The sequence below is a fragment of the Durio zibethinus genome, chromosome 1, assembly GCF_047325235.1.
Source record: "Durio zibethinus cultivar Kanyao isolate XHJ-2024 chromosome 1, ASM4732523v1, whole genome shotgun sequence".
Lineage (NCBI taxonomy): Eukaryota > Viridiplantae > Streptophyta > Magnoliopsida > Malvales > Malvaceae > Durio > Durio zibethinus.
In genome coordinates, this window is record NC_143162.1 from 37,259,163 (window position 1) to 37,283,910 (window position 24,748).

Genomic DNA, 24,748 nt, shown 5'->3' on the forward strand with positions numbered 1-24,748 from the left:
GCTCATTTTGAGGCGAAAAGTGGACTAACCGCCAGCTGGCTACGCGACTGCAATTATCCTTTCTCTATGGGTGAAATTGCAAAAAGGGGCATTAACGTTATAATAATAGTATTACAACTAACCAAATTTAACATAAAACATGTGGAAAAAAAAAAACACGAAAGTGGTGAAGAAAAAAAACAATTACAAAGAAACAAAACATAGCTAGACAGAGATGAGGATTCACTCCCAAAATTAGCAATTAATCAAAAATTATTAAATTAAATTGTTTTCATTTTGGTAGTAAATATAAATAAAGCCTTTTTGAGGATTGGATGTGCAAATAATCTGGGCCATTGGATGGGCTTGAGCAAGAAAATTATATCAGTTCAGCTAGCGATAGTCTTGGAATATGGATGTTTAGATTTCGAGCCTTTGGGCTACTCGGCCCAAACTTTTAAGAAGGCCCGTGTTTGGCCTTTCAAATGGTGGACATGTGTATGGCGACAGCGTTAATACATAGAAAAGTGAAGGAAAAAATGGTAAATCTACATCCATTTTAGTTAGCGGAAGCGGTTACATTTGAAAGGTCGGTACTATTCTAAGTCAGAAAGAGAAACACGAAGGGAGGCAAAAGCAGCGAAGAACAACGGCATTACATTGCATTGCTGTTTACTCTCTCTTTCTCTTTCTCAAAATGCACTGTTGAAAATCCTTTTTTTTTTTTGTTTTTTTACTTTCGGTTGAGTTTGTTTTATTTTTTTTATCTCATTTCACGGAATTTGATGCATCAGTTTTAGCTGTTTTTCCGAAGTTTTTGGATCCGTTTATTGGCCAAAATTTTGTTTCTTTAAAAAAAAAAAGGGAAATTTTAAATTTTTCAAAGTTTAATCTGTCGATTGCATTTGAAGGTCGAAGCGTTTTCATTGAGATTTCTCTTTGCTTTTTGCTGCTTGAATTGAAGCTCGAAGGTGAGAGGATTGTTTAAATTGCATTTAAAAAAAAAAACTTTTTTTTTTTATGTTCATTTTTTTGAATTTTTTTCTCTCATATATCATGGACGTTAATTCTCGCGTTTTCATTTGGAAGATTAAGCGACGGGAAAACAGAGAAAAAGGCTTCGAAGCGGTAACAACGACGTGATTTCAGTGAAATTTGGGAAAAAAAGGAACAATAGAGAGGCCTTTACCTTGAAACAAAGGCAAATTTTGTTATTTGTTTGTGAAGAGAAAGAGAGGAAAAATTAAAGGTGAAGAAAAGAGAGAAATGGGATCAATGAGTGATGAGTTGGAAATTCAGGAACAAGGAGAGAAAATCTTTGTTTCGGTTAGGTTAAGGCCATTGAACGAGAAAGAAAGGGCAAGGAACAGTATAACTGATTGGGAATGCATTAACAATGACACCATTGCTTTCAAGAATAGCTTGCCCGAACGCTCCATGTTCCCAGCCGCCTATACATTTGGTGAGCAATTCCTTGTCTAACATAGTCAAAATCATTTGATGGTCTTCTAATCATAGAATTTTTGTCAATTTCATTGAGAATAGACAAAGTATTTGCCTGTGACTGCGTTACAAGTCAAGTGTACCAGGAAGGAGCCAAACACATTGCACTTTCAGTACTCGATGGTGTCAATTGTAAGTAGCCTTTGTTTCTATTTCCTGGTTGGTAATTATCTATAACTCTATAATCGAGTGAATGTTTTTACTGATGGTTTTTTTTTTTTTTTATTTCCTTCAGCAAGCATATTCGCATATGGGCAAACCAGCAGTGGAAAGACATATACAATGAGGGGAATCACTAAATATGCAGTAGAGGATATATATGACTACATGGAGAGGGTAATGATAGATATAGGATCACCTTTTCTTTCTTTTATGTAGAATGGACATGTCATTTTGTTTTGATCAATATCTTAGCATGAAGAAAAGGAGTTTTTGGTGAAATTCTCTGCCATGGAGATATATAATGAAGCCGTAAAAGACCTCCTTAGCTCTGGTAGTACCCCACTCAGACTCCTAGATGATCCAGAGGTTAAAATTTTGCCCTTCTTTATGCTTTCTTGTTGTCTTTTGCATAAGCAGAACCTTTTTATAACACTGTTTTCACTTCAACAGAGGGGAACGGTTGTGGAGAAACTTACGGAGGAGACTCCAAGAGACAGGGACCATATTCACGAGCTCCTGTCAATCTGTGAAGGTGAAGCGTTTCTCAAATACTCATGGCATTGTATCCGACTTCTTTTTCTTTTTCACTGGATGACATTTTATGCATTTTGGTATCACATTTGCGCAGCTCAAAGGCAGATAGGGGAGACCTCTTTGAATGAAACTAGCTCGAGATCACATCAGATTTTGCGGCTGGTTGGCATGCCTACTTGAGTTTTTTTTTTCAGAATTGTGCCTATTCTTACTGCTGTGTTCAATCATGCAACCTTGCAGACAATTGAAAGTTCTGCTCGTGAATATGCTGGAGCTGGAAATTCAAGCATTCTTGCAGCTTCTGTGGTATAATATAGTTAACTTCTTAAAAGACATTGCAGTTATCTTGTTTCATATGGGAGTTAATGAAATAATAGAGACAACATTATTCAAATTTTAATTAGGAAGTAGTAACATAAAAGTTGACAAGGAAATTTTGACTTGGTTTTCCGGTACAGAATTTTGTTGATTTGGCAGGAAGTGAGCGAGCCTCTCAGACCTTATCTGCTGGTGCAAGATTAAAAGAAGGCTGCCACATAAATCGGAGTTTGCTAACTCTTGGAACTGTGATTCGCAAATTAAGGTTTAACAATTTTTTTCATTTTTTTAAAACAAATATTGCAGGGCATATGTGCGTCCTTACCTCCTTATAAACATAACATTTATTGTTTTTGGCCAATTTACGGATACGATATTTTGCAGCAAGGGAAGAAATGGCCATGTACCTTATAGAGACTCTAAGCTGACACGCATACTCCAGAATTCCTTAGGAGGCAATGCCAGAACAGCCATCATTTGTACTATGAGTCCTGACCGCAGTCATGTCGAGCAATCAAGAAACACTCTCTTGTTTGCAAGCTGTGCTAAAAAGGTAACAACTAATGCACAGGTCAACTTGGTTATGTCAGATAAGGCATTGGTAAAGCAATTGCAAAGAGAATTGGCTAGACTGGAGAATGAAATGAGGAGCTTGGGATCAGCTTCAGTCAAACGTGATACTGCTAATTTGCTGAGAGAGAAAGAGCTACTCATTGGACAGGTGATTAGAGGAACTTCAGAAAGCAGTTTCTATACATTTAAGCATGACATCTTGCATCTAAGAAAAGTTAGAAGTATTTACTGTGGCTGAGGGTATAACCCTGCCTTTTTTGTAGTTATCACATATTTGCTATTTAGAGAACTTGTACCAATATGCTACTACTTCAATATTGAATTGTGAAAGCGAGTTTTAGAGTGTTTAACTTCTCTTTTCTGAAAGAGAAGAAATTAGGAAAACAAGATAAAGCATAGTCGCAAGTTGGAACATGCCTCACTTAAACAATTTACGCATGTTAACCTTGTTTTTTTCTCTTTTGGAAATCTACAGATGGCCAAAGAGATAGAAGAATTGACTCGTCAACGTGATCTTGCCCAATCTAGAGTTGAGAATTTGCTACTGTCAGTTAGAGAAGTTCAAATGTTAAGCCAAGGGGAATATTCGTTATCACATTCATCAGAAGTGGCCAAGGTTCCCTCTACGGTTGGTTGCAACAAACGTAGGGATACTGTTGCACGCAGCGTTCCTAATGCCCACAACCAATATCCAGGGCTTCCCGAAAAATCTGAAGAGGATTTTCTGCTCGATGGCATCACTCCGAAGTTTATTGGGCCTGATCCATGCAAAGGTTGGGAGGAGATTGCTCAAAAAATGGATGAAGAATTTGAAGATAACTGCAAGGAAGTTCGATGCATTGAAGATTCAAGCATTAAGATGAATGAAAATGCAGAAGTTTCCTCTTTGAGTCCTGACACCTCTTTGAGTCCTGACAACAATGAAGGAAAATTAGCCATGGAGGAGGCCATTGTCAAGAAAATGGAAACTGATGAGTTATCTGTTCATCCTGAGGAACAAGAAGGAAAACCGGCCAGGACAGAAGCCGTTATCAAGGAAGTAGAAGCTGATAATTTATCAACTGCTCCTGAGGAAGAGGATCGGAAAGTAGTCTTGACAGAGGTCCTTCTCAAGAAAACAAGAGCTGGTGAGTTCCTGACTGATCATGAGGATATTGAAGGAAAATTAACCGTGACAGACTCAAGTATTGATAAGCAGGAAGGTGATGGCAGCTCCACTGATCCTGAGGAAAATCAAGGAAAACTAGACCTGACTATAACCATGGACGAAAATGTAGTATCATCCCCACGAAAGGAAGATTTGCAATCAAGTCATGTCTACACAGATGAAACTTACAAGGCTTTGAAACAAAAAATTGAGGAACTGCAAAGGACTGTCAAATTTCTTGTCAGTATTCATCATCTAGAGCAGTCGCCTTGTTTTTCAGATGCATCTAGCTCTGGTAGCACAAGCATGACCAGAAGCAAAAGCTGCAGGGCGGTTGTCACAACTGTGCCATCTTCACCTTCCTTTGAGAAAGCAGAACGGAAAGAAAGCACACCCCCTTCCACTGGAGTTGAAAAAGAATTCCTTGAAAGACCAAGAAGCCTTTACCAAAAGCTTTCTGGACTGAAATATGACAACAGAAACGGAAATATGTCCAGAAGAAATTCTCAAACTTCTCTTAGTAGTATTTCTGGGGAAGCACAAAGTCTGAAAGACTTAGATGTGGAAGACACTTTTAATGCAATTGATATTCTTCCACGACCATGGAAGTCATTTTCTAATGATTCTGTGAAAAAAACTTCCTCCTCCACTGATTTTGCTGCATCTGGCAGTGAAAAGAAACTGCAGTCAGAAGAGCAAATTGATAACAATTCGGTGAGAAGATGAATTCCTCCTTCCGCTCTTCATTTTTCTTATTTCTCATGATATGAATCAATCTTTTATATTAGATGTTATAGTTTCATTTCTTACATCATAGTAACTTCTTTTGATGTGACTTAATTCCTCATCAGTTATGTTCTTTAAAAATGAATTCCTCATAAGTTATGTTCTTTAAAAATGAATTCCTCATAAGTTATGTTCTTTAAAAATGAATAAATGGTCTAGAAGTAAAAGATTTGGATAACTATCTTCCTTCTTGGTAGATAAGGTTATTCCCAAGATTGCTGTCCTCTTCACCAGAGTGTCCAAAGAGAGTGGAAAAAGATTGTTAGTAGCCATAGCACAAATATTCTTGTTCATGTCATTGTACTGAAGACTTTATTCTGCATGCACCCATACAAATTAGGTACTGCAGCCTACTTGGTTCTCATGTCAGTCCTAGGTCAGTTCATTTTAAGGTAGCACTGTGTCATGACATTTAGTAAAGTTAAGTGTTCTCTCTTTTTTTCTTTTCTCTTATTCAAAGCCACATTAATTTCCTTAATGCAACTCTAAGAACAGCTGCTGTATGATCCAATGGTGATACTTCCTGACAACCCCCAAAAGAGAGACCTAGAATGATTGATTTTTGGCATATTTATACTAACCTATCGCTGATGATAACTGGCTACTAACATATTTCCTTTTCCATGGAATGTTACCGAGGTTAGGCACAGGAAACCACAGATACTACTGATAATTCCAGGGAAATAATAAAGGATTCCATGCAACTGCACTCTGGTTGGCCCTCAGAATTTGAGAAGCAGCAGAGAAAGATAATTGAACTTTGGGATGCATGCAACGCACCATTAATCCACAGAACCTATTTCATCTTGCTTTTCAAAGGCGATCCTTCCGATTCAGTGTATATGGAGGTGGAGCTCAGAAGATTGTCTTTTCTAAAAAACTCAATGTCATACGCAGCCAATGTTCGCAAAGATAGTCCCATTGACACAACAGCTTCTAGGTAAAGATTTCCTCTCAATAGCTGAACAGTATACATGCACATTCACGCATAGACATATGCACTAACTTGGAATGAATAAACCTTTGGACCCGATTGAGTACAAACGAATAACCTTTATCAGATTCCTCTTCAATGCCATCCAAATGTCTTTAGTGGTGATATCTTTTTGTGGTGGCAGTGTGAAGGATTTGATTCGTGAGAGGGGAATGCTGAGCAAGCAAATACCGAAGAAGTTCTCAAGAAAGGAGAGAGCGAAACTTTACGAGCAGTGGGGTATTGGGTTGAATACAAAGCAGAGGAGCTTGCAGCTGGCACGCCGTATATGGACAGACACGAAAGACATGGTCCATGTCAAGGAGAGTGCTGATCTGGTGGCAAAGTTGCTCCGTTTTGTCGAACAAAGTCAAGCCCCCAAGGAGGTAGTCGGACTCAGCATTTTGCCGCCCCGATCCTTAACCCGAAGATCATACAGCTGGAAGCACAGCATTCCTCCCCTCTCATAAAAGTTGTCGAGGATAGAGAATTATCTAGGTTGCTATATTCGCAAGGTTGAAATCTTCTCATTTCTAGCTCCTCAATGTAAATCGGAAGGAGTATAAAGTTAACCAGAATTTACTCGCAGATTCAATTTGACAATATCTTGCTCATTGCATTTGATGTGCCAAGGGAATAATAATAGAAGGAAGGTATTTTTTCAAATACGTCCAAAGACAGGACTTAGTCAGAGGCATTTATATGGCTCACCAAACCAAAAACTCATGACTGATGAGCTAATTAAAATTTTAATAAGAAAATGAAGATAGCAGAAAATTGGCTTAACTCTTCGGGTTGAGCTTCTTCTCACATGATTCAAATGCATGCTCTGTTTTCGGCAAATATGACACTAAAAATAGCTATGGAAAAAAGATAAAGTCGGCATTCATTTCTGAGCTTTCAGCCTTCTTATGTTTTATGTCATCTATGATTTGTAGACAGATCCTTCGGTGATTTTCCAGCCAGACTTGGAACTAGACATCTCATATCTTGTTGTGTAGGATTGTACATTAGAGGCATTGTTCTCTGGATGATGAACATCAGTCAAGTGGGTGGACTCTTCAAGAGTTGCTTCCACTACCGCACGCTGCCCATCTAGTGAAAGAGTAACACTGTCAATTGCCAGGTTCAGTAGACTACATTCATATATCCAACCAAGCTGGGCAATTTCAGCTGCACGATCAGTCCATGTCTTCAACATCTGACCATCCAAAACCTGGTACTTTTCTGAGTGTTAGGAAAAGCTTAAAGACACTTCCTTAATGCAGCAATTAACAGTTTTCAAAAGCTATATACCTACTATGTTTAGTTGAATCACATTAAAAGACTCTCATAAAAACCATATATAACCAGTTATCACGAGATGAAGAGAGTCCAGTTTGCATGGCAGGCTTCAAGAATATACTTGCAGAAATTCAAAAAAGAAAACATGAAAATTAGAGAATCTTACCTCTGGCAATTTATCAAGACAGTGATCAGGTCCAAATGCCTGAGATTTAATGTTCTGCCACTTGCGTACAATGCCTTCTGCAATTCTTGCATCCATTCTAGGTAATTCTAGCAATGAATTTTCATCTACGGACCCTGCAAAGTTAAGGCAGCTGTGAGCATCACTAATCATTGAGGAACAGGACGACTTCAAAGGATTTGATTAATCTTACTTGTTGAGAGAGAAAAACAATTCTCTGTCCCCTACAAATTTTAACATTATTAAAAAAAAAAAAAGATGCAATAATAGCAATACAACTATCACAGCTTAAATTTAAGGATCAATCATTAACAGCAGCCAAGTTCTAAGATATTCTACAAAATACTTCACCTTATGCGGAAATAATGCTACATTAGGTTGACTATTCACTTATCTACCACATGTAATATTAAAGTCATACCTACATTAATGACATTAGATGCCTTAGCTGGGCTGATTTCTTTGCCGATAACAGATCTACCAGGTAAAAACTTCAAGCCAGCCAACGTCATCAGTCCAATTATCACACCAGCAGACATGATCTTGACACTAGCATCTTTAATTTTGTCAGTCATTGTTTCTTCTTCATACACTTCTTCCAAACTACTTATCCCAGGAATCTCTTCTACGATGGCAGCATCCTCTTGATCAGGTTTCCCCAGTGTCCCTTCATTTTCGGTGGCAGGGAAAAAGCTGTTCATCTCACCATCTAATTGATGTCTCACACTCTCTTCCGAGCGACGAAGAGGAAACACCTTCTGCAATGCCTGAATTGCACTAGCCTTTACATGATCAAGAACTGCAGTAGCCTCTGCACCTATCCTCACTATAGCTGCTGCTGCAGCTAAGGGTGAACCGCCCACTCCCTCAAGCCTTTCTAAATATCTCAAGACAGTAGGATCATCATAATAATCTCCAAGCTTGAATTGTTTATCTTTGGTGTCTCTAAATCTTGGAAAAACCACCTCCATTAGCCACGCCTCCAATAGTTTGCAAAGCCCAGGAAGATCTCTGTCATCATCATCCTTTGAGTTTTCCAAGACAAAACCTACAATAGATGGATTTCTATAAGGGGAGCTATCACTGTCTAAGCCCAACCATGAGCGACACTCATCAAGCTCCCCCACAAGCAATGAACAGAGACCCCTTTCCAAAGCAAAGTCTATCTCATGGTTTTCCACAGGAGTATAGAGAGAGACAGAGTTCCCTAGAGTTGTTACCCTAGTCTGCTGAAGCTGCTGGAAGAGGTTATCAGCATCTCTGATGAGATGAGGTTTCTTGCTCAGAAATGCTTGAGCAACAAGTGCAAGTGCTACTCCATAAACTTCAAAACTTTCTGCAGGAATATTGCTTGGTGTGGCAGCAAATAGATCAACCTGTTCATGGAAAAGGATTTAAAAATAAAGAGAAACTAAGAAACTGATCAGAAGCCTAAAAGGCAAAATATGTCAGATGACAAACATAATGTACTATCGTACCTGCTCAGCTGCTATCATGCATAAGAAGGCCTCGTTCATAAAATCTTCACGGGTAAAACCTCCCGCAATTGCAGCAGCTCCTCCTCCACCAACAGCCCATAATATGTTGCGTACACCATGAAGACCCTCCTCTCTCTTTGTCCGGTACTCATCATCAAGGGGTAAAGATAGAAGTTCCAGAACACGACGTGGGGTAATTTCTTCTAATGTCTCATCAATCTGAGACTGCAAATCTGGTGCAAGACTGCTGGCTCCTTCCTCCTGCATCTCAGACAAAAGGATTTATCAAGTATCTTGTAACGTACAAGTGTCAAAACCAAAAAAAAAAAGGCTGATCAGTGCATAACAAATCCAATTTCATTAACCTGTCTGTATGTAAGTCCACCACAAGCTTATGTCACAATGCTTAAGTTATATTAGTACAATACTAATAAAAATTCTATACATTTGTTTCTTTATTTGTTGTTAAGCAGATTTTAGACTCACTATAGCAATAACAAATCCACCACTTTACAATTGAATCTAGTCAACTACATAGTAATCAAACACAATTAATCAATATTTTTACAAATTGAAGTAGAAAGGTGTGTTCCAGTACCTGCAACAGCTTCAAAGCCCTCTCAAGCACCTCACAGCCACTAATAAAATCCGGCGGATTCAATGCCATAGCATCCCTTGACAAGTCCACGTAAGCAAGGGCCATTGCCAGAACGACATCCTGCTTAAATGCCTTCGGCAGCCTCTCTCTCAGTAAACTCTCCCCAATTCGAAGCACCACTTCAGTTTCCCCTGCTTCTTGCAAAACGCACAATGCTCCAGGAATCTACATTTCCAGCATTTTCTCAATAACCAAACAGAAATTTTAAAAGAGAAAAAAAAATTGGAATTACCTTGTCCCAGGGAACTTGAGTGATGATAGTGTCACGCTCATCATCGACAAGGCCTTGATTGTAATTTCGTCTAGAGCCAGGGTTAGCTAGGGTTTCACAGGCGGCTTGAAGAATCTGTCTTCGGCTAATTAAGGTGTCTTGACTGAACCCATGTTGAGGCGGTTTGGCAACCCTTGCTTCATAGGCTCTTTTGATTCCATCACCTAGAAAATGAGTCTCAGCTCCTAACACCTGCTTTTGAAAATGACAATCTTTTGATTAACACTAATTCCCTGAAAATTAACAAAAGTTAAAACGAACTGAGAGTCAACTGTCGGACTGACCTTGTAGAAATCGAGGGGGATGGACACGTGGCGTTCGGGAGGAGACGGGGAGAGAGGGGGAGGAAAAGGGGGAGAGAGAGTGGTGGTTGAGGAGGAGAAAGAGTTGTCGGTGGTGGTTGGGAGGAATTGGAAGTCGGCGAGGAGGCGCTCAGCCCATTTACTGGCGGCGCAGACGGTGGCGGTTGAAGGGTGGTGGAGTTTGGATGGTTTTCGGGGGTGAGGCAATGGAGTTAAAGTGGGAGTGAACAAGCCGATGCCAATGTGTCTCAAAGATTCCATTTTTGGAATCTGTGAGATTAAAAAAAAAAAAAGCTTTAAATTTAAAGGGCTTAAACCCTTTTTCACTCTCAGTTGAGAATTGCAGAGTTTATAGGTAAGTGCTGGACTTTCTTCACTTAACCAAAAAAATTTCAGTTTCCAAATTGAGCTGTGAATATCCTGTTTTTAGTCACCGACCGATTGTTTGTTTAGTGATAGATTCTCTTATAGTAGCATCATCAACAATCCGTTGTAGTCTAGTTGGTTAGGATATTCGGCTCTCACCCGAAAGACCCGGGTTCGAGTCCCGGCAACGGAAACTTTCTTTTTCCAAGAAGAATCCACGCTGCTTTTTCAACTTTTCATTGCATGATGATTTTAAATTTACTTGTTAGTATTTCTCATTTGTAAATTAATGATAACGCAGGAGCAGGAGCCATGGCAAGAAGACTTTACCTATAAACGCTGCCTGAATGCAATGATTACAGCTACTATTAATTAACCTCCTAAAATAATTACAACTTAGGAGGAGTTGAAAAATCATTTCCTCGTGCCTTTTTCTCTTTTCTCTTGTCAAACAATGATAGCTAACATGAGAACCCACTTGCTCCTAGATCACCTCCTCAAACTTTACAGGAATGCTGGAAATGCTATCACCATTGTAGATAAAGTTGGCTGTTGGTCCTGGAATTGATATCTTGAGCCCTGCAGCTATGTTTGATCATCAGTCTCAACAGATTTAGAACCCAGTAAAAAGAATGCATATCTATCCAACATTGCCTGGTTGTAACCAGCTTGTTCTAAGCTTGTTTCAGCCTAATCCTTTTTCTTTATTGTACTGGTCCTGTGATTGTGCGAGAGAGATGTGAATAACATCATTATTTTCACATAAAAACTGGTGCTTTGGGTAGTAACTAAGCATCATATAGATCAAGTGAATTGATGAATATTATTATGTGATCATGCACATTGAATACTTGAGAGCTGATACCACAGAGCCAAAAGTCAGTTAAAATTTCGTGGAATACATAATTGTCTTTGGTGGCTTATAAATTTCTAATTTCTATGGATATGATACAAAAATCAAAGTTCTTAAAACTGGGCCTGGCTCGATAAAAGGTGGACGCCTTTGGGACAAGCAAATAAGTGAGCCAGCTTTACGATAAAAAATATGGGCCATCTTCGCAACGGAAAGCCGTCAGAAAGAGCATATGCAGTGGTCAGGGAAAAAAAATAAAACATAAATAGCCCTCTGACCATCCGTAACCCAGATAACAAAGGAATTCATAATCTGCCAATAATGGACTCTGCAAATTTTTTTTTTTTTGGGCTCATTGTCCCTTATATTTTTCGTTTTTTTTATTATAGAACAACAAATTCACGAGCAATGGAAATGGAATGCCCACAGTACTAATTTACTATTTATTTATTGAGTGGCAATGACAAATGGGATGTGCGAAACATTGGTTGCATGTTTTCTGCATGAAAAAAAAAAAAAAATGGAAATTTTCAGGTTAAGACCCAAGTGCCGGAATATAAGGAAAAGGAAATGATAATAAAATCATGTTTCTAATTTTTCCCCTTTTGTTTTGGACATCAATCTTTCTTTAAACAAAAAATGATTGTTTTTAATCTTTACTAAAACAACCTCTTTTGTCTTTCTAATCGGACAATAGGAAGCAAAACTTTTAAATATGTCACACATGTTTTAGGGCAAAACTAGATATAGTAAATCCTTCACTTCACCCGATTCCATTAACTTGAACCTTTTACTTTTACCATCCTCTTTTATGGCAACCCTGGATCAAGACTCCATAACCATTGGACTTTTTCCTGTTTCCCAATTAATAAATTCTAGTTCATGGTATATGGTATTAAAATAAGAGCAGCAACATGTTCCATGCAATAAGTTAGCAACACGACACCCAGGTGACCTTATCACAAGACTTTGAGTTAATGATTCTCCCAGACATCAACCAGTGTTTTTTTAAAAGCTCGAAAGGGTTGTGCAATCAATCAATGTTCCTTCCTTCTTCCCTAGGGAATATAGAAATAGAACTGAACCAGTGTCCAAAACTCAAAAGCCAAAGCCACAGTCTCAGGGAAAAAACAAAAGTAAAAAAGAAATTTATAACTATTTTAAAACCCCAAAAAGAAAAAACACTTACCAACAAATATGGCGTCGTTTCTGTCGAGCTCCAATCTTTCCAGTCAAGCTCTATGGTAACACACGCTCCCTCTGTACCTCCACCATCCCTGCATTTCTAAAAGCTCAAATTTTTTCCATTTCTCCCACTCTCATACCAATCTTCCGTTTCTTCTTCATGGAAATAACGGTTATTTTTCCTCTCTTCCTTACCCTCACCTTAAACGTTGTCGTTCTTTGTTCCTATGCCCAACGCAGCGCCGTTGCTTCGGCTGAGATCCGAGCGTTGGCGTCATTCAAACGGAACATTTTTTACGATCCACTTGGCGTTCTTGACGGCTGGGATGAGTCCACGCCTTCAGCTCCATGCGACTGGCATGGCATTGTCTGTTACAACAACCGAGTCCGCGAGCTTCGCTTGCCTCGGCTCCAACTCGGTGGTCGACTCACTGATCAGTTATCCAACTTACGCGAGCTCCGCAAATTAAGCCTCCATTCTAACAACTTTAACGGCTCTATCCCAGACGCGCTCTCTCAATGCGCCCTCTTACGCGCCGTTTACTTTCAGTACAACTCACTCTCCGGAAACCTCCCGCCTTCCATTTTTAACCTCACCAACTTACTAGTCCTCAATGTAGCTCATAATTATCTGACCGGTAAAGTAGCCGCCGATATCCCGTCTTCTCTCCGGTACCTGGATTTATCTTCGAACGATTTCTCTGGGGAAATACCGTCAAATTTCTCGGCACAGTCTCAGCTCCAACTTATCAACTTCTCATACAACAGGTTTTCCGGTGGAGTTCCGGCCAGTGTAGGGAAACTCCAAGAACTAGAGTACCTTTGGCTTGACTCGAACCAGTTGTACGGAACGCTACCGTCGGCTATATCCAACTGTTCTTCGCTGGTACATTTAAGCGCAGAAGACAATAAGCTTAAAGGACTGCTTCCGGGAAGTATCGGTGCGGTTCCGAATCTTCAAGTGCTTGCTTTATCGCATAACGGGCTTTCCGGTGTGGTTCCTAAAAGCATTTTTTGTAAGTCATCGGGGAATGATACGGCGTCGTTGAGGATCGTGCAGTTAGGATTTAATGAGTTCACGGAAGTTGTTAAGCCGCAAAATAACGCCAGTTGCGTTTCCGTTTTGGAGGTTTTGGACCTTCACGAAAATCACATACGCGGCATTTTTCCTTCTTGGTTGACCAGTTTGACCACGTTGAGAATATTAGATATTTCTGGAAACTTCTTTACAGGTTTATTACCAGTTGAAATTGGCAACCTTATTAACTTAGAAGAGCTTAGAGTGGCGAACAATTCTCTAACCGGTTCGGTTCCGGGCCAGCTCCGACAATGTGGTTCGTTAAAGGTCGTTGATTTTGAAGGGAACCGGTTATCCGGTAAGATGCCAGTTGTTTTAACTCAAATGAGGAGCTTGAAAAGCATATCTTTTGGGAGAAATCTATTTTCTGGGTCAATTCCGTTCGGGTTTGGGAATATTTCAGGGCTTGAAACGTTGAATCTGAGTGGAAATAATTTGACTGGAAGTGTACCGGAAGATATAATGCGGTTGAGTAATTTAACTACTTTAAACCTCAGTCATAACAAGTTTTCTGGGGGAGTTCCTAATGGTTTAGGGGATTTATTGAGTTTGGTGGTTTTAAATTTAAGTGCATGTGGGTTTTCAGGGAGGATTCCTGGGAGTATTGGGAGTTTGATGAAATTAACATCTCTTGATTTGAGTAAGCAGCAGATTTCTGGTGAGTTGCCTATTGAGCTTTTTGGGTTGCCAAGTTTGCAGGTTGTTGCTTTAGAAGAAAACAGGTTGTCTGGTGATGTTCCTGAAGGTTTTAGCAGCTTGGTTGGTTTGCAGTACTTGAATCTTAGTTCTAACCAATTTACTGGTCGGATTCCGGGCACCTATGGTTTTTTGCAGTCATTAGTTGTGCTTTCACTGTCCTACAATCGAGTATCGGGTATGATTCCAGTAGAGCTTGGTAATTGTTCTGATCTTGAAGTGCTTCAGCTTCGTTCGAATCGTTTGAGGGGCAATATACCAGGTGATATCTCTCGACTATCTCATTTGAAAAAGCTTGATATGGGTTTGAATAATTTAGATGGTGAAATCCCAGAGGAAATGTCCAAATGTTCCTCTATGGCTACTTTGTTATTGGACGGAAATCACCTCTCGGGTAACATACCAGATTCGTTGTCAAAACTATCAAATCTAGCAACTTTGAATCTTTCCTCAAATAGATTGACTGGAGCCATTCCATCAAGCTTTTCAACCATGTCTAGCTTGAAGTACTTGAATTTGTCAAGAAACAATCTTGAAGGTGAGATTCCAAATGCACTGGGTTCTCGGTTCGATGATCCTTCTGTATTTTCAATGAATAGAGAACTATGCGGTAGGCCATTAAATAGAGAATGTACAAATGTAAGAAATAGAAAACGGAGGAAGCTGATTCTATTAATTGCTATAGCTGCTGGTGGAGCTTGCCTTCTTGCAGTTTGTTGTTGTGTATATGTTTACAGCCTTTTACGCTGGCGCAAGAAGATTAGACAATGGGCAACTGGGGAGAAGAAGAGGAGTCCGGCTCGTGCAAGTTCGGGAGCAGACAGGGGTCGTGGAAGTGGGGAAAATGGAGGACCAAAATTGGTCATGTTCAATAACAAGATAACGCTAGCGGAGACACTGGAAGCGACAAGGCAATTTGACGAGGAAAATGTCTTGAGCAGGGGAAGATATGGACTTGTGTTCAAGGCGACGTATCAAGATGGAATGGTTTTATCAATCCGTCGCCTTGTTGATGGATCTATTAATGATGTTACCTTCAGAAAGGAAGCTGAATTGCTAGGCAAGGTAAAGCATCGAAACATAACAGTCCTACGGGGCTACTATGCTGGGCCACCTGACGTAAGGCTTCTTGTTTATGACTACATGCCTAACGGAAACCTAGCCACCCTCCTCCAAGAAGCATCTCACCAAGATGGGCACATGCTCAATTGGCCAATGCGTCATCTCATTGCTCTTGGCATTGCTCGAGGCCTAGCTTTTTTGCACTCATTATCAATAGTTCATGGTGATATCAAACCACAAAATGTGCTCTTCGATGCTGATTTTGAAGCTCATTTATCCGAATTCGGATTAGAGCGCCTGACAATAGCAACCCCAGCAGAAGCTTCCTCGTCTTCAACCCCAGTTGGTTCTCTAGGCTATGTGGCACCAGAAGCTGCTTTAACAGGTCAACCAGCTAAAGAAGCGGATGTATACAGTTTCGGGATTGTACTACTAGAAATTCTTACAGGAAGAAAACCAGTGATGTTTACTCAAGACGAAGATATTGTGAAATGGGTGAAAAAGCAATTACAAAAAGGGCAAATTTCAGAGTTGCTGGAGCCAGGGTTGCTTGAGTTAGACCCCGAATCATCAGAGTGGGAAGAATTCTTGTTAGGGGTTAAAGTGGGACTCCTTTGCACAGCACCTGATCCACTTGATAGGCCATCAATGACAGACATTGTTTTCATGCTGGAAGGATGTAGAGTTGCACCAGATATTCCATCTTCAGCTGATCCAACCTCTTTACCTTCCCCCACTTGAGATTTTTTTCTTCTTTTTCTTTTTTAAATTTATTTCGCACCAGAATCACTTCCGCAAAAGAAGTCATTGTTGATCATTACCTTGTTTTTAATTGCAAAATTTCTCATTCATTATCATTTCTTATTAAATTTTAGTAGTAATATTATCTTTGACCCGACGGCGCTGTTTGAGGAGGTTCCTTCCTCATTGCTGGTCCTTGGACTAACCTACAATATCAGTGTCTCGGACACAACAGGGATTCCCGCCAGATGTATAACGTCTAACCAGGAAAAACCACGTGGCAAAAATCAAGGGAGGGGGAGAAGTAGCCGTTGAGTTAGTCATTGGGAAAAAGCGAAGTTGGCGTCAGAATCCTGGAAATTGTCGGAATTTGGCGTGTTTCAGACGAATAGAAAGGAGGAGCTCATTAGAATTAGATTCCTTAGAAGCTTTGGCTTTGGGAATTGGCAGCCTCGTTGGATTTTCATGGAGTGTTGACCCCCACGTGGGCCCTTTTGATGGTGCACTTGTTCTTGTGATTCTTCTTGTGAAGGAAATAAATACTACAATGAATCGATGGTGGCACGAAAGTTGTATGGTTTCGTGTTTCAGGGTCCCACGGATCAGCCTAAATTTTAAAACTCTGCATTAAATACAGATATAAATGGAGTGTGTTCAGTACAGACTACAGCATCCCACAGTGTACGTATTTGACAGTGTGTTGATGCGTCTTGTGACTTCAGAACTCCAAAACCCCACATTCAATCCGGTCATGACATCCAACTGTGCCAAACAGTATTGCTGTTTCCAGGTGTCACTGTCAATTCGTCAATTTTAACTTCAGTTAGAATGGATTTTAACTAGGATTTTTTCCTTCTCTCGAAATGTAGAAATCAGAAAGTCTAGCAGAATTCAAATTTAACCGAGGGAAAGCCACAGTAAAACTATGGGTAGTGGTAAATACAGGACCCACCCCCCCCCCCCCCCCGGCCAAAAAAAAAAAAGAACTCAATAATATAACTTGTCATAGCTAGGATGCAGGGAGGGCTGCTACACTGGCTATAGTCCAGCTAAGTGTCTGCACTCTGCAGCCTGAGACATAATTTTCTTACTTCAGCTTATTTTACTTGTTATTTTCTTTATCTTTCATTGTCAAAAAGGAAGCTGAAGTAATGAAGATTCAAGCTGTTGGTTCCACTCGGATTTTTTCACATCTTAGCACTTTTGTCTGATATGTGAGTAGTATGGGAAGTCTTTTACATCCCCTTGATCAGTTCAATCTCCATAAGCCACAACCAGTAACAAGATTCAAGATGCTATCTAACAGCCCATAGGTATATATAAATATGATAAAAGTAACAAGTAAAGAATGTTTTAATAGAATCTTCTGACCAAAGAAACCATGGGATGATGTATCAAATAACAAATTTGTAATGAAATTACAACATACTTTCTTCTATGCTGATTCCAAACCTTCAGGAAAGGGTTCACTATCAGGGTGAGGTGAGAGAAATCTCCTACAAGCATACAACGTAGCAGAATGGAATCCATCTGGATTTTCAAGGAACACAAAATGTCCAGCCTGCAGATGAGAGAAAAGAAAGTTAAGGAGTCTGAGAAAAAGGTTAGCATTTGGGCTCTAAAATAGTCCATTCAAGGTTCCAAAATAAAGCTTTCATGGAAAAATAAAATGTCTTCGGCAGGTGATGCAGCCCAAGCTATTTATTGTATATTGCGGAAGTAAACAGACCTGAGGAACCCTGATAATTTCACAAGGGACCTTCATTTGCTTGCGAGCTTCTTGGGCTCCTTGGTAGTTCATCCAATCTTGAACCCCATATATAAAAGTAGTTGGCACTTTCCACTCAGATGCACTATTCACAGAAAAAAAAAAGTAAAGTAATTCAATATTGTCTTCCAAAAACCTCAAATCTTCCCTTGTTAATGATTGAACCACTGATCTAGACTATAGCTAGTGGTTCATATAACTCTTATATTGGGCAGCTTGAAATTTTGAAAGTGTGCTCTAGTTTCAATTAGATGCTACGCAAGTGCTCAAAGATTTGAAGTCTTTTTAATTCAAGTTCTCTGCTTGCAATGAGCCATTAAATAGCATTATATAAAATGGTATGGTTTGTGTGACCCTTCACAACGGAGTGAAGCTTTATGATCATTACATTTTTTTTCTCATAGGAAAAGAACTAAATCCATAGGCATAAATTATCGGCCTTTAACGAAACCTGCTTTTTTATTGTGCATTGATGCACAGATTTCCCAAGCGCCATGAGAGAGAAATGAAATTTGCATTCTAGAGAATGTTTTCAAATCAATGTTACATAGAATCTTGACCAGTATAAAAATAGGCAGATATTAAGCCAAGCAATGAACCCAATTGCAAATAAGTAAACACCTTTACTGAACCAATAAATGAGTTTAATCAAGCAGAGTAATCAAACCTGTTTAAAAGGGGCATCCGAGCAAATGCTCCAAATGCAAATATATATTTTAAGCACAGCTCTCCACTTGCTTTGGCAGCTAGTGTATGGTACACATAATCTTCAACCATGATGAACAGGGAAGAAGTAGCCATTAGATATCTTTTATTTACTTATACATGAGTTATACACAAATTGTAAAAATCTTACCATACCTGTTAGAAGTCTAGACTCCTCATCTTTGAATACACCCCCAGCTGAATATCTAGGACTAAACCTAGCAGCTGTATACTTACGTACAAGATCTGGACCCCAAGGACCTAAACCTCTGCATACATAATCATCCAAAAAATGCACAAAAGCAATAAATGAAACTATTTGATGCAAAATGCAATCCAAGACAAGAGAATGAATGAAAATAAATATAAGATAAAATAAAACAAATTGGAATAAAAGGACCTTGACAGCAACATATAAGAACAAAGGAAACATACAAAATTATTCCAACAACAGTTTAAGGTAGAATTAACCAACATAAGACATGTATATCGGAGAAATAACCTATATAAGAACTTATGAAGAGATAATTGATTAGTTCTCAATAGCAGTCGGTTACCAAGAATCAACTTTGAACCCTTATTTTTTTTCCCTAATCATGAACAAACTTACTAGATGCATTTAGAGCATAGTGCAAACTGATATTGTTTTGGCAGACCAGTCCAGAGCAATGTTCAATAGCTAAGCTTGATTTGTGGTTACAGGCTAAGAAAATAGGATAAGATAATTACAAACCTTACAATCTTCTGAGGTGTAAAATTAGACTCCCACAAATGATTCAAAATTGCCCCTTTCCATGTTGCTCTGAAGCGGGTTAGCCACTCAGATTTGTCATCTGATTCTGATGAAAACCCAGCAGGTCCCACTAAAATTAAGTGTTGAACATGTTCAGGATGCTACAGAATAAAGCATAAGGGACATTAGAATAAAAAATGTGGTATAAGACTACTTGTTGCATTCAAACATTTAACATTTAAAAGCAATCACCTTGAGAGCATATTTAGCTGCAACATATCCTCCAAAAGAATGACCAAGTAATATAAAGTTACTAAGATTTTTTGCTTTACGCCATTCCTCAAAAGAATCCACAAACCATGCTTCAGTTTCTGCATCATAATAAAGACATAAGTGAATTACATATTCAGTTGCTTAAGTAACTTCTGATATATGAAGAGGGCTGGAGAAACCATTAGCCTTCTGCTCACTAACCTTCAGTACTTTTGCATGTAAAGTCAGGTCTACTTGATCCACCCCAACTGGAGAAAAAGGTGAAGGAAAACTAAGAAAATATAATGGAATGTAGATATCAAGTTCAAAATACAAAAGAGATTACTACAGGCTTCAGCAATTAAAGTAACGGAGAATAAGCAAGAGATGCTTCTTAAACAACACATGATAAAGATTTCTTTTCGTGTGGCATGGGGTAAAATTAAACCGAAAATGAACCCGACAACAGAACAGTAAAGTTATCACTAGTAAAATTCAGCTTGGTTATGCCAAAAGCATAATCTTTAAAAGAAAAGGAGCTTACCCAAGCTGATCAATAGCAATGACCTTGAAACGATTGGCAAGGAAATCAAAATTCTTGAAAAAGAAACCTTGAGAAGCACCATAGCCATGTACCATAACAAGAGTGGGAGAACCCTCTTTGCTATCAAAGGTAATTGTATTTATGAACCTCGGTTCGTTACTCGAAGAACGAAACCACCTAACTGTAGAACCAGGCGCACCTGAACCTATATTCACTTGTTCTTGCACATATGGAGTCCTGAAATTTCAATAATTAATTCATAATTATCGAATTCCTATCCAAATTCTCACCAAAATTAAAACCCTAAATTGATATCCTTAAACCCAATTATTGTCCAAATTAAAAACCAAAAAAATTGAAAACATGAGAATTCAGGTAACGTGCAATCAAAGTTTCCAGCTTTTTCAATCCAAAAAATTTGATAAGCAAAAGAAATTGAAAGTATACTCACTTGACGAGAGACAGAAGGCGTTTCTCGGAGGCAATGATGTGATCAGTGGAAGAAGGAATCCACCGGAGAACAGACGGCCATAATGATCTGGATTTCGCTATAACCGACGGAGACGATCGAAGCTCAGCTTTATTAATTTCTTCGGCCATTTTTTTCAAAATTAAACTTGACCAACGATAGGGAGTCTGGTTCATACGATATTTGTTTCTGCTTAACAATACAAAAACCCACGCATTTAGCTTTGAAGAGGAAATAGAATTATTCAGAAAATAGTAGTGCTGAATTTTCATTTTCTGTAATTTATATAAAAAATTAATAATAACCGCCTTGAAGAATATGTTGACTAGAACGCGGATTCAGCACGCCACAATCACAGGAGAGTAAGGACACGTGGACTGCGGATTTAGGACATGTTTGAGATCTAGATTTGCTCAGACCATTGGATTCGGTGTTCGGAATAATAGTCAAGGATATCTCAAATGGTAACAAAAAAATACACTTATGTTAACGATGACGTAGGAGAATTCGTAATCGTAATTTGACTTTATATTAAACTTTTTGACTGGCTTCCTTTTAAAGGAAAATATTTGGGTTGGATTAAATAAACTCTGATGAGGCCTATGGGCAAGCAACTGTTTTGAAGAAGATGTTGATTACATTTTTTTAGGAAGGAACCCACTCACCACTCTGAAAGGACCATTATTGAGACGAAGAAACCTCTAAAAGAATCCTCTGTCACCGATTGAGCACAAGTTTTTTTCTTTCTTTTTTTTTTTTTTGGCAAAACTGGCAAAAACATAAGGGGAATTGGGGAAGAAAATTTTACAACAGCTGGCATCGAACCTTATGAGAAAAACCATTTGAATTTAAGCCCAATTCCTAAGTTCCCGATTGAGTATCAGTTACTAAATCTGAAAACAATGGCTTTATCAGTTGGTAATTGGTACTCTTGGTTCTGATTCTTTGTTGTTATTGGCACTATCTTTTCGCTAAAGAAATTCTTAGGAGTAATATTTTCCAAAGCAAAAGGAATTGGCAAAAAGTGCCGACCCCATCTAATTGAATTTTATAGGGTATTTTAAGCTCGTAGCCCTTCAGTGGCATAAGGTTTATCACATACATCATCCTTCATGGTTAATCGATGCATTGAGCATAGCAAAAAGGCGTCGAGACTCGAGGCGTATAAATCATACAAGAAAATCCCTCTGAAGCCAACTGCAAAGACTCAAGGAGGGTTAGCTGACGCGTATGGAGAAGTGAAGCTAGCTGTGATTGCGTGAAGAGCTTCATATCAAATAAGTGGAGGATTTATGAAGTAGCCAGGCACGGTTTAATACAGTCCAGTTACCAATTGGCCCATTAAGCTCATCATATTCACACCAAACTCGGCAATCAGCATTTAAAAACACTAAACAGATAAAAACCAGCAAAAGAAATATGGAGGCAGTAATTCTACAAGGTCTACATTGGATCCACAAGTACATACATAATTTTATAATGAAACAAAGTTGACAAACTTTATTGAAACAACTAATTTATATCTGTTATCTATCATCAGCCACTGCGAATTTCTCAATCTGTAGAAATACTCACCAGCACCCAAGAATTTTTTCGTAGAAAACACTTCCTAAGAAAAACTAAGATACTTCCAATTAGGCCATCTTTCACTCAGCTCTTGACTGACCAGCTCTGGAAGAGAGAATAATACCGACAATCAAGCCATATAGTGCTAATGCCTCAGCAAAGATGAGAATAAGGATCATCCCAACAAAAAGCTTTGGCTGTTGTGCATTAGCTCTGCAAAATCCAATTACACGATAAGACAAAGAGATTCAAGGTAATAGTGCTTGGAAAATACTTAGCAGACAAAATAAAGCAACAATCATCAACAAGAGTAGTAACGAATATCAACTTATACAGAATCAATAATAGAATCCAATGCTGACAAAGATATAGTACTATTTCAAAGGGATATAAAACAATCCTACTTAAATTTCTCCCAAAGCTGCATCTAAACAACCAAGTAAAGAAAGTGCTTAATTTATAGTGTTAACAAGGTAACACAAAATAGTCAACTTGGTGAGTATTCATGGTAAACATCAAAACCCCAGAAATAATACCAACGTTCTACAGAGAAAATGTACAAAAGCGATATGATCGTAAAGCATTTACCAACTGAAAGTTGTTAACCAAAGCTAAAAGAATTACCTAACGCCAGCATCACCAACGATCCCAATAGCCATACCAGCGGAAAGACCAGCAAGGCCACAAGCGAGACCAGAAGACAGATGGGCATATCCATCGAAAAGGTAATAAGATTTAGCCTTAGGGTTAATTCCGGTACTAATGATAACAGCAATAATTAAGCCATAAATACCGAGCACACCAGCCATAACCACGGGGACGATCGATTTCATCACCAGTTCTGGCCTCATCACCCCCATCGACGCTACACCAACCCCACTCTTCGCGGTCCCATAAGCGGCTCCCATACCTGCGAAACAACCGATCAAAACCCACCCCGAGATCCACAAAGATAGAAATCATTCTTTTTTTTTTTTGGAATAGCGTAAATTGCTTACAGGAGAAAACGAGGGCAGCAGCAGCCCCCAAGAAGCCGAAGAAAGGAGCAGTTTCATCGCCGCTGAATGTTGAAGACATTTTTGTCCGAAAAGAGTAACCAACCGATCGGATCTGACAATGTTTGTTTTGGTTTTGCTCCTGTTAATAGTAATGTTAAAAAATATATATATCTATTTCAAGAGACGCTGGGAAAAAGTAGCGAAAAAGGACTACCCCAAATAACTTGAAATTGGGCCTCTTTTATTGGGTCATAGACCATGGACATTTATTTAGGCTGAACCCTTGGCTCCGACCACCCAATATCGTCATATCAACTCCTTATATAATTTTAACCCCACCCAATTCTAATTTAACCTCTTTTTCATTGCAATTTAAAAAAAAAAAAAAAGGATATTATCAATGTTAAAAAAAAAAAAAAACTCTTCATTTTTTAAAATTTGTTTTGGTTCATAAAACATAATTTACTCTCATTCTTAAAAAGTTTTATTATTGGGGCTTAATTGAATCTGAAGCGGGATAACATTAAAGAAAAACATTATGATCTGAAAACAAAAAAGAATGGCCCAAACTAAACTCCGAGTCTGGTTTCGTTAGGGGGGATGACCATTGTTCAAGCAAGACCCATCTTTTCACAGAATCCCCCGCCCACACCCTTTCCTCATCTCCCCTCTTCTTTATGGGTGAAGTTTTACATGCTTAAGTTATCAACCAACAATAAAAGATAAAATGCAAAGCAATTTTTCAAATAAATACGTCCACTTGTAACAGAATGAACCCCATAATCATTAGGATTTCAACTGTCACCAAATACATTGAGTCCTAAATAGTCAGTCACGGCTCAAACCCGCCATACCTCAATTAGCCTGAGATAAGGGTTTAATTCTTCAGAAGCAGTCAAGTTCCATGGAGTACCAGTATACATCTCTACTCCGCCTTTATACTTTGACAGGAATGAAACCATCATGTTAAAGCACTTTCATCTAGTTTGTTCTATTGCTTACAAACCTTCAAAGTTGATGCAAATAAAATGCTGAACATCCGAGACAAAAGATAATGTAAAAATAATCAAGCTTCAGCTATATTAATTGGATCTTTGCAACATCAGCATCCAACTTGTGGTCACAGTTACACAATAGTTTCTAGGCACTAGGAATTCAGTACATAAAAGGTAAAAGAGCACATACCTCTCATCGGCCAGAACCGCAACATTATGCCAACCTGAAATTTCAGAAATAAGTGTTAGCAATGAAGTAATAACCAAGAAATGAAAAGAATATTCCATTGACGTTCTGCATACAGAAGTGTATAAAAGGAAACAGCCAGCTAATATTGCATAGTACATTTCTCTAACTTATCCAACAGATGATATACGGCATTATATGCTAATGCCTTACGAATCCAAAACCATCTAAAAATATACCATCAGACATGTAACTCACCTTATAATCGTTCAATTTAAATGTCACAAAGGAAATAGCTCACTCTTCAATCATGAAATGAAGAAAAAAAATTGCTCCACGCATACTGATGCTATACGATTCAACCCCAACCCCCCAAAAAAGATGCACACATAAACCAA

General features: G+C 38.7%; 5 protein-coding genes, 1 long non-coding RNA gene and 1 other non-coding gene across 14 annotated transcripts; 3 read left to right on the forward strand and 4 right to left on the reverse strand.

Moving 5' to 3' along the window:
• The first annotated feature begins 880 nt into the window (after positions 1 to 880).
• Positions 881 to 6,464, forward strand: LOC111312777 (kinesin-like protein KIN-7F). The gene is made up of 13 exons (XM_022913370.2): positions 881 to 950; positions 1,069 to 1,441; positions 1,525 to 1,614; positions 1,718 to 1,818; positions 1,897 to 2,010; positions 2,095 to 2,176; positions 2,273 to 2,340; positions 2,419 to 2,484; positions 2,637 to 2,761; positions 2,881 to 3,217; positions 3,545 to 4,930; positions 5,647 to 5,942; positions 6,121 to 6,464. The coding sequence occupies exons 2-13, from the start codon at positions 1,246 to 1,248 to the stop codon at positions 6,443 to 6,445; spliced, it is 3,186 nt and encodes a 1,061-aa protein (XP_022769105.2). The 5' UTR covers positions 881 to 950; positions 1,069 to 1,245; the 3' UTR covers positions 6,446 to 6,464.
• A 148-nt stretch (positions 6,465 to 6,612) lies between these two features.
• ARC6 (Chaperone DnaJ-domain superfamily protein) lies at positions 6,613 to 10,553 on the reverse strand. 5 transcript variants are annotated; one of them, XR_016346778.1, is made up of 8 exons: positions 10,135 to 10,553; positions 9,812 to 10,042; positions 9,520 to 9,744; positions 8,922 to 9,182; positions 7,865 to 8,819; positions 7,637 to 7,667; positions 7,426 to 7,559; positions 6,743 to 7,191 (listed from the first exon to the last, which is right to left on the reverse strand). XR_016346778.1 is itself a non-coding variant. In XM_022913374.2 (8 exons), exons 1-8 carry the CDS (start codon positions 10,411 to 10,413, stop codon positions 6,901 to 6,903), a joined length of 2,403 nt encoding a protein of 800 aa, XP_022769109.2. In that variant the 5' UTR covers positions 10,414 to 10,553; the 3' UTR covers positions 6,743 to 6,900. The 5 variants fall into 5 exon arrangements, 3 of the variants coding, with proteins under 3 accessions (XP_022769109.2, XP_089624991.1, XP_022769111.2); XM_022913374.2 differs by having other exon boundaries at positions 7,869 to 8,819; XM_089768865.1 differs by having other exon boundaries at positions 7,637 to 7,660.
• Positions 10,554 to 10,638: 85 nt separating this feature from the next.
• On the forward strand, positions 10,639 to 10,711 carry TRNAE-CUC (transfer RNA glutamic acid (anticodon CUC)). Its single transcript has one exon. It is a non-coding gene; the product is annotated as a tRNA-Glu (tRNA).
• Positions 10,712 to 12,298: 1,587 nt separating this feature from the next.
• LOC111312780 (uncharacterized) lies at positions 12,299 to 16,269 on the forward strand. The gene has a single exon (XM_022913379.2). The coding sequence runs from the start codon at positions 12,717 to 12,719 to the stop codon at positions 16,131 to 16,133; it is 3,417 nt and encodes a 1,138-aa protein (XP_022769114.2). The 5' UTR covers positions 12,299 to 12,716; the 3' UTR covers positions 16,134 to 16,269.
• Positions 16,270 to 16,735: 466 nt separating this feature from the next.
• On the reverse strand, positions 16,736 to 20,886 carry LOC111312781 (1-acylglycerol-3-phosphate O-acyltransferase-like). Of its 4 annotated transcripts, XM_022913381.2 has the most exons (10): positions 20,587 to 20,885; positions 20,136 to 20,372; positions 19,814 to 19,860; positions 19,592 to 19,710; positions 19,340 to 19,500; positions 18,763 to 18,875; positions 18,569 to 18,668; positions 17,863 to 17,986; positions 17,563 to 17,694; positions 16,736 to 16,929 (listed from the first exon to the last, which is right to left on the reverse strand). In XM_022913381.2, the coding sequence occupies exons 1-9, from the start codon at positions 20,874 to 20,876 to the stop codon at positions 17,569 to 17,571; spliced, it is 1,317 nt and encodes a 438-aa protein (XP_022769116.2). In that variant the 5' UTR covers positions 20,877 to 20,885; the 3' UTR covers positions 16,736 to 16,929; positions 17,563 to 17,568. The 4 variants fall into 4 exon arrangements, with proteins under 4 accessions (XP_022769116.2, XP_022769115.2, XP_089625026.1 ...); XM_022913380.2 differs by lacking the exon at positions 16,736 to 16,929 and having other exon boundaries at positions 17,427 to 17,694; positions 20,587 to 20,886; XM_089768900.1 differs by lacking the exons at positions 16,736 to 16,929; positions 20,136 to 20,372 and having other exon boundaries at positions 17,427 to 17,694; positions 20,587 to 20,870.
• Positions 20,887 to 22,003: 1,117 nt separating this feature from the next.
• Positions 22,004 to 23,307, reverse strand: LOC111312783 (V-type proton ATPase 16 kDa proteolipid subunit). Its single transcript, XM_022913382.2, has 3 exons — positions 23,169 to 23,307; positions 22,795 to 23,080; positions 22,004 to 22,383 (listed from the first exon to the last, which is right to left on the reverse strand). Exons 1-3 carry the CDS (start codon positions 23,245 to 23,247, stop codon positions 22,251 to 22,253), a joined length of 498 nt encoding a protein of 165 aa, XP_022769117.1. The 5' UTR covers positions 23,248 to 23,307; the 3' UTR covers positions 22,004 to 22,250.
• Positions 23,308 to 24,225: 918 nt separating this feature from the next.
• Positions 24,226 to 24,746, reverse strand: LOC149520616 (uncharacterized). Its single transcript, XR_016346790.1, has 2 exons — positions 24,609 to 24,746; positions 24,226 to 24,387 (listed from the first exon to the last, which is right to left on the reverse strand). It is a non-coding gene; the product is annotated as an uncharacterized LOC149520616 (long non-coding RNA).
• Positions 24,747 to 24,748: the final 2 nt, after the last annotated feature.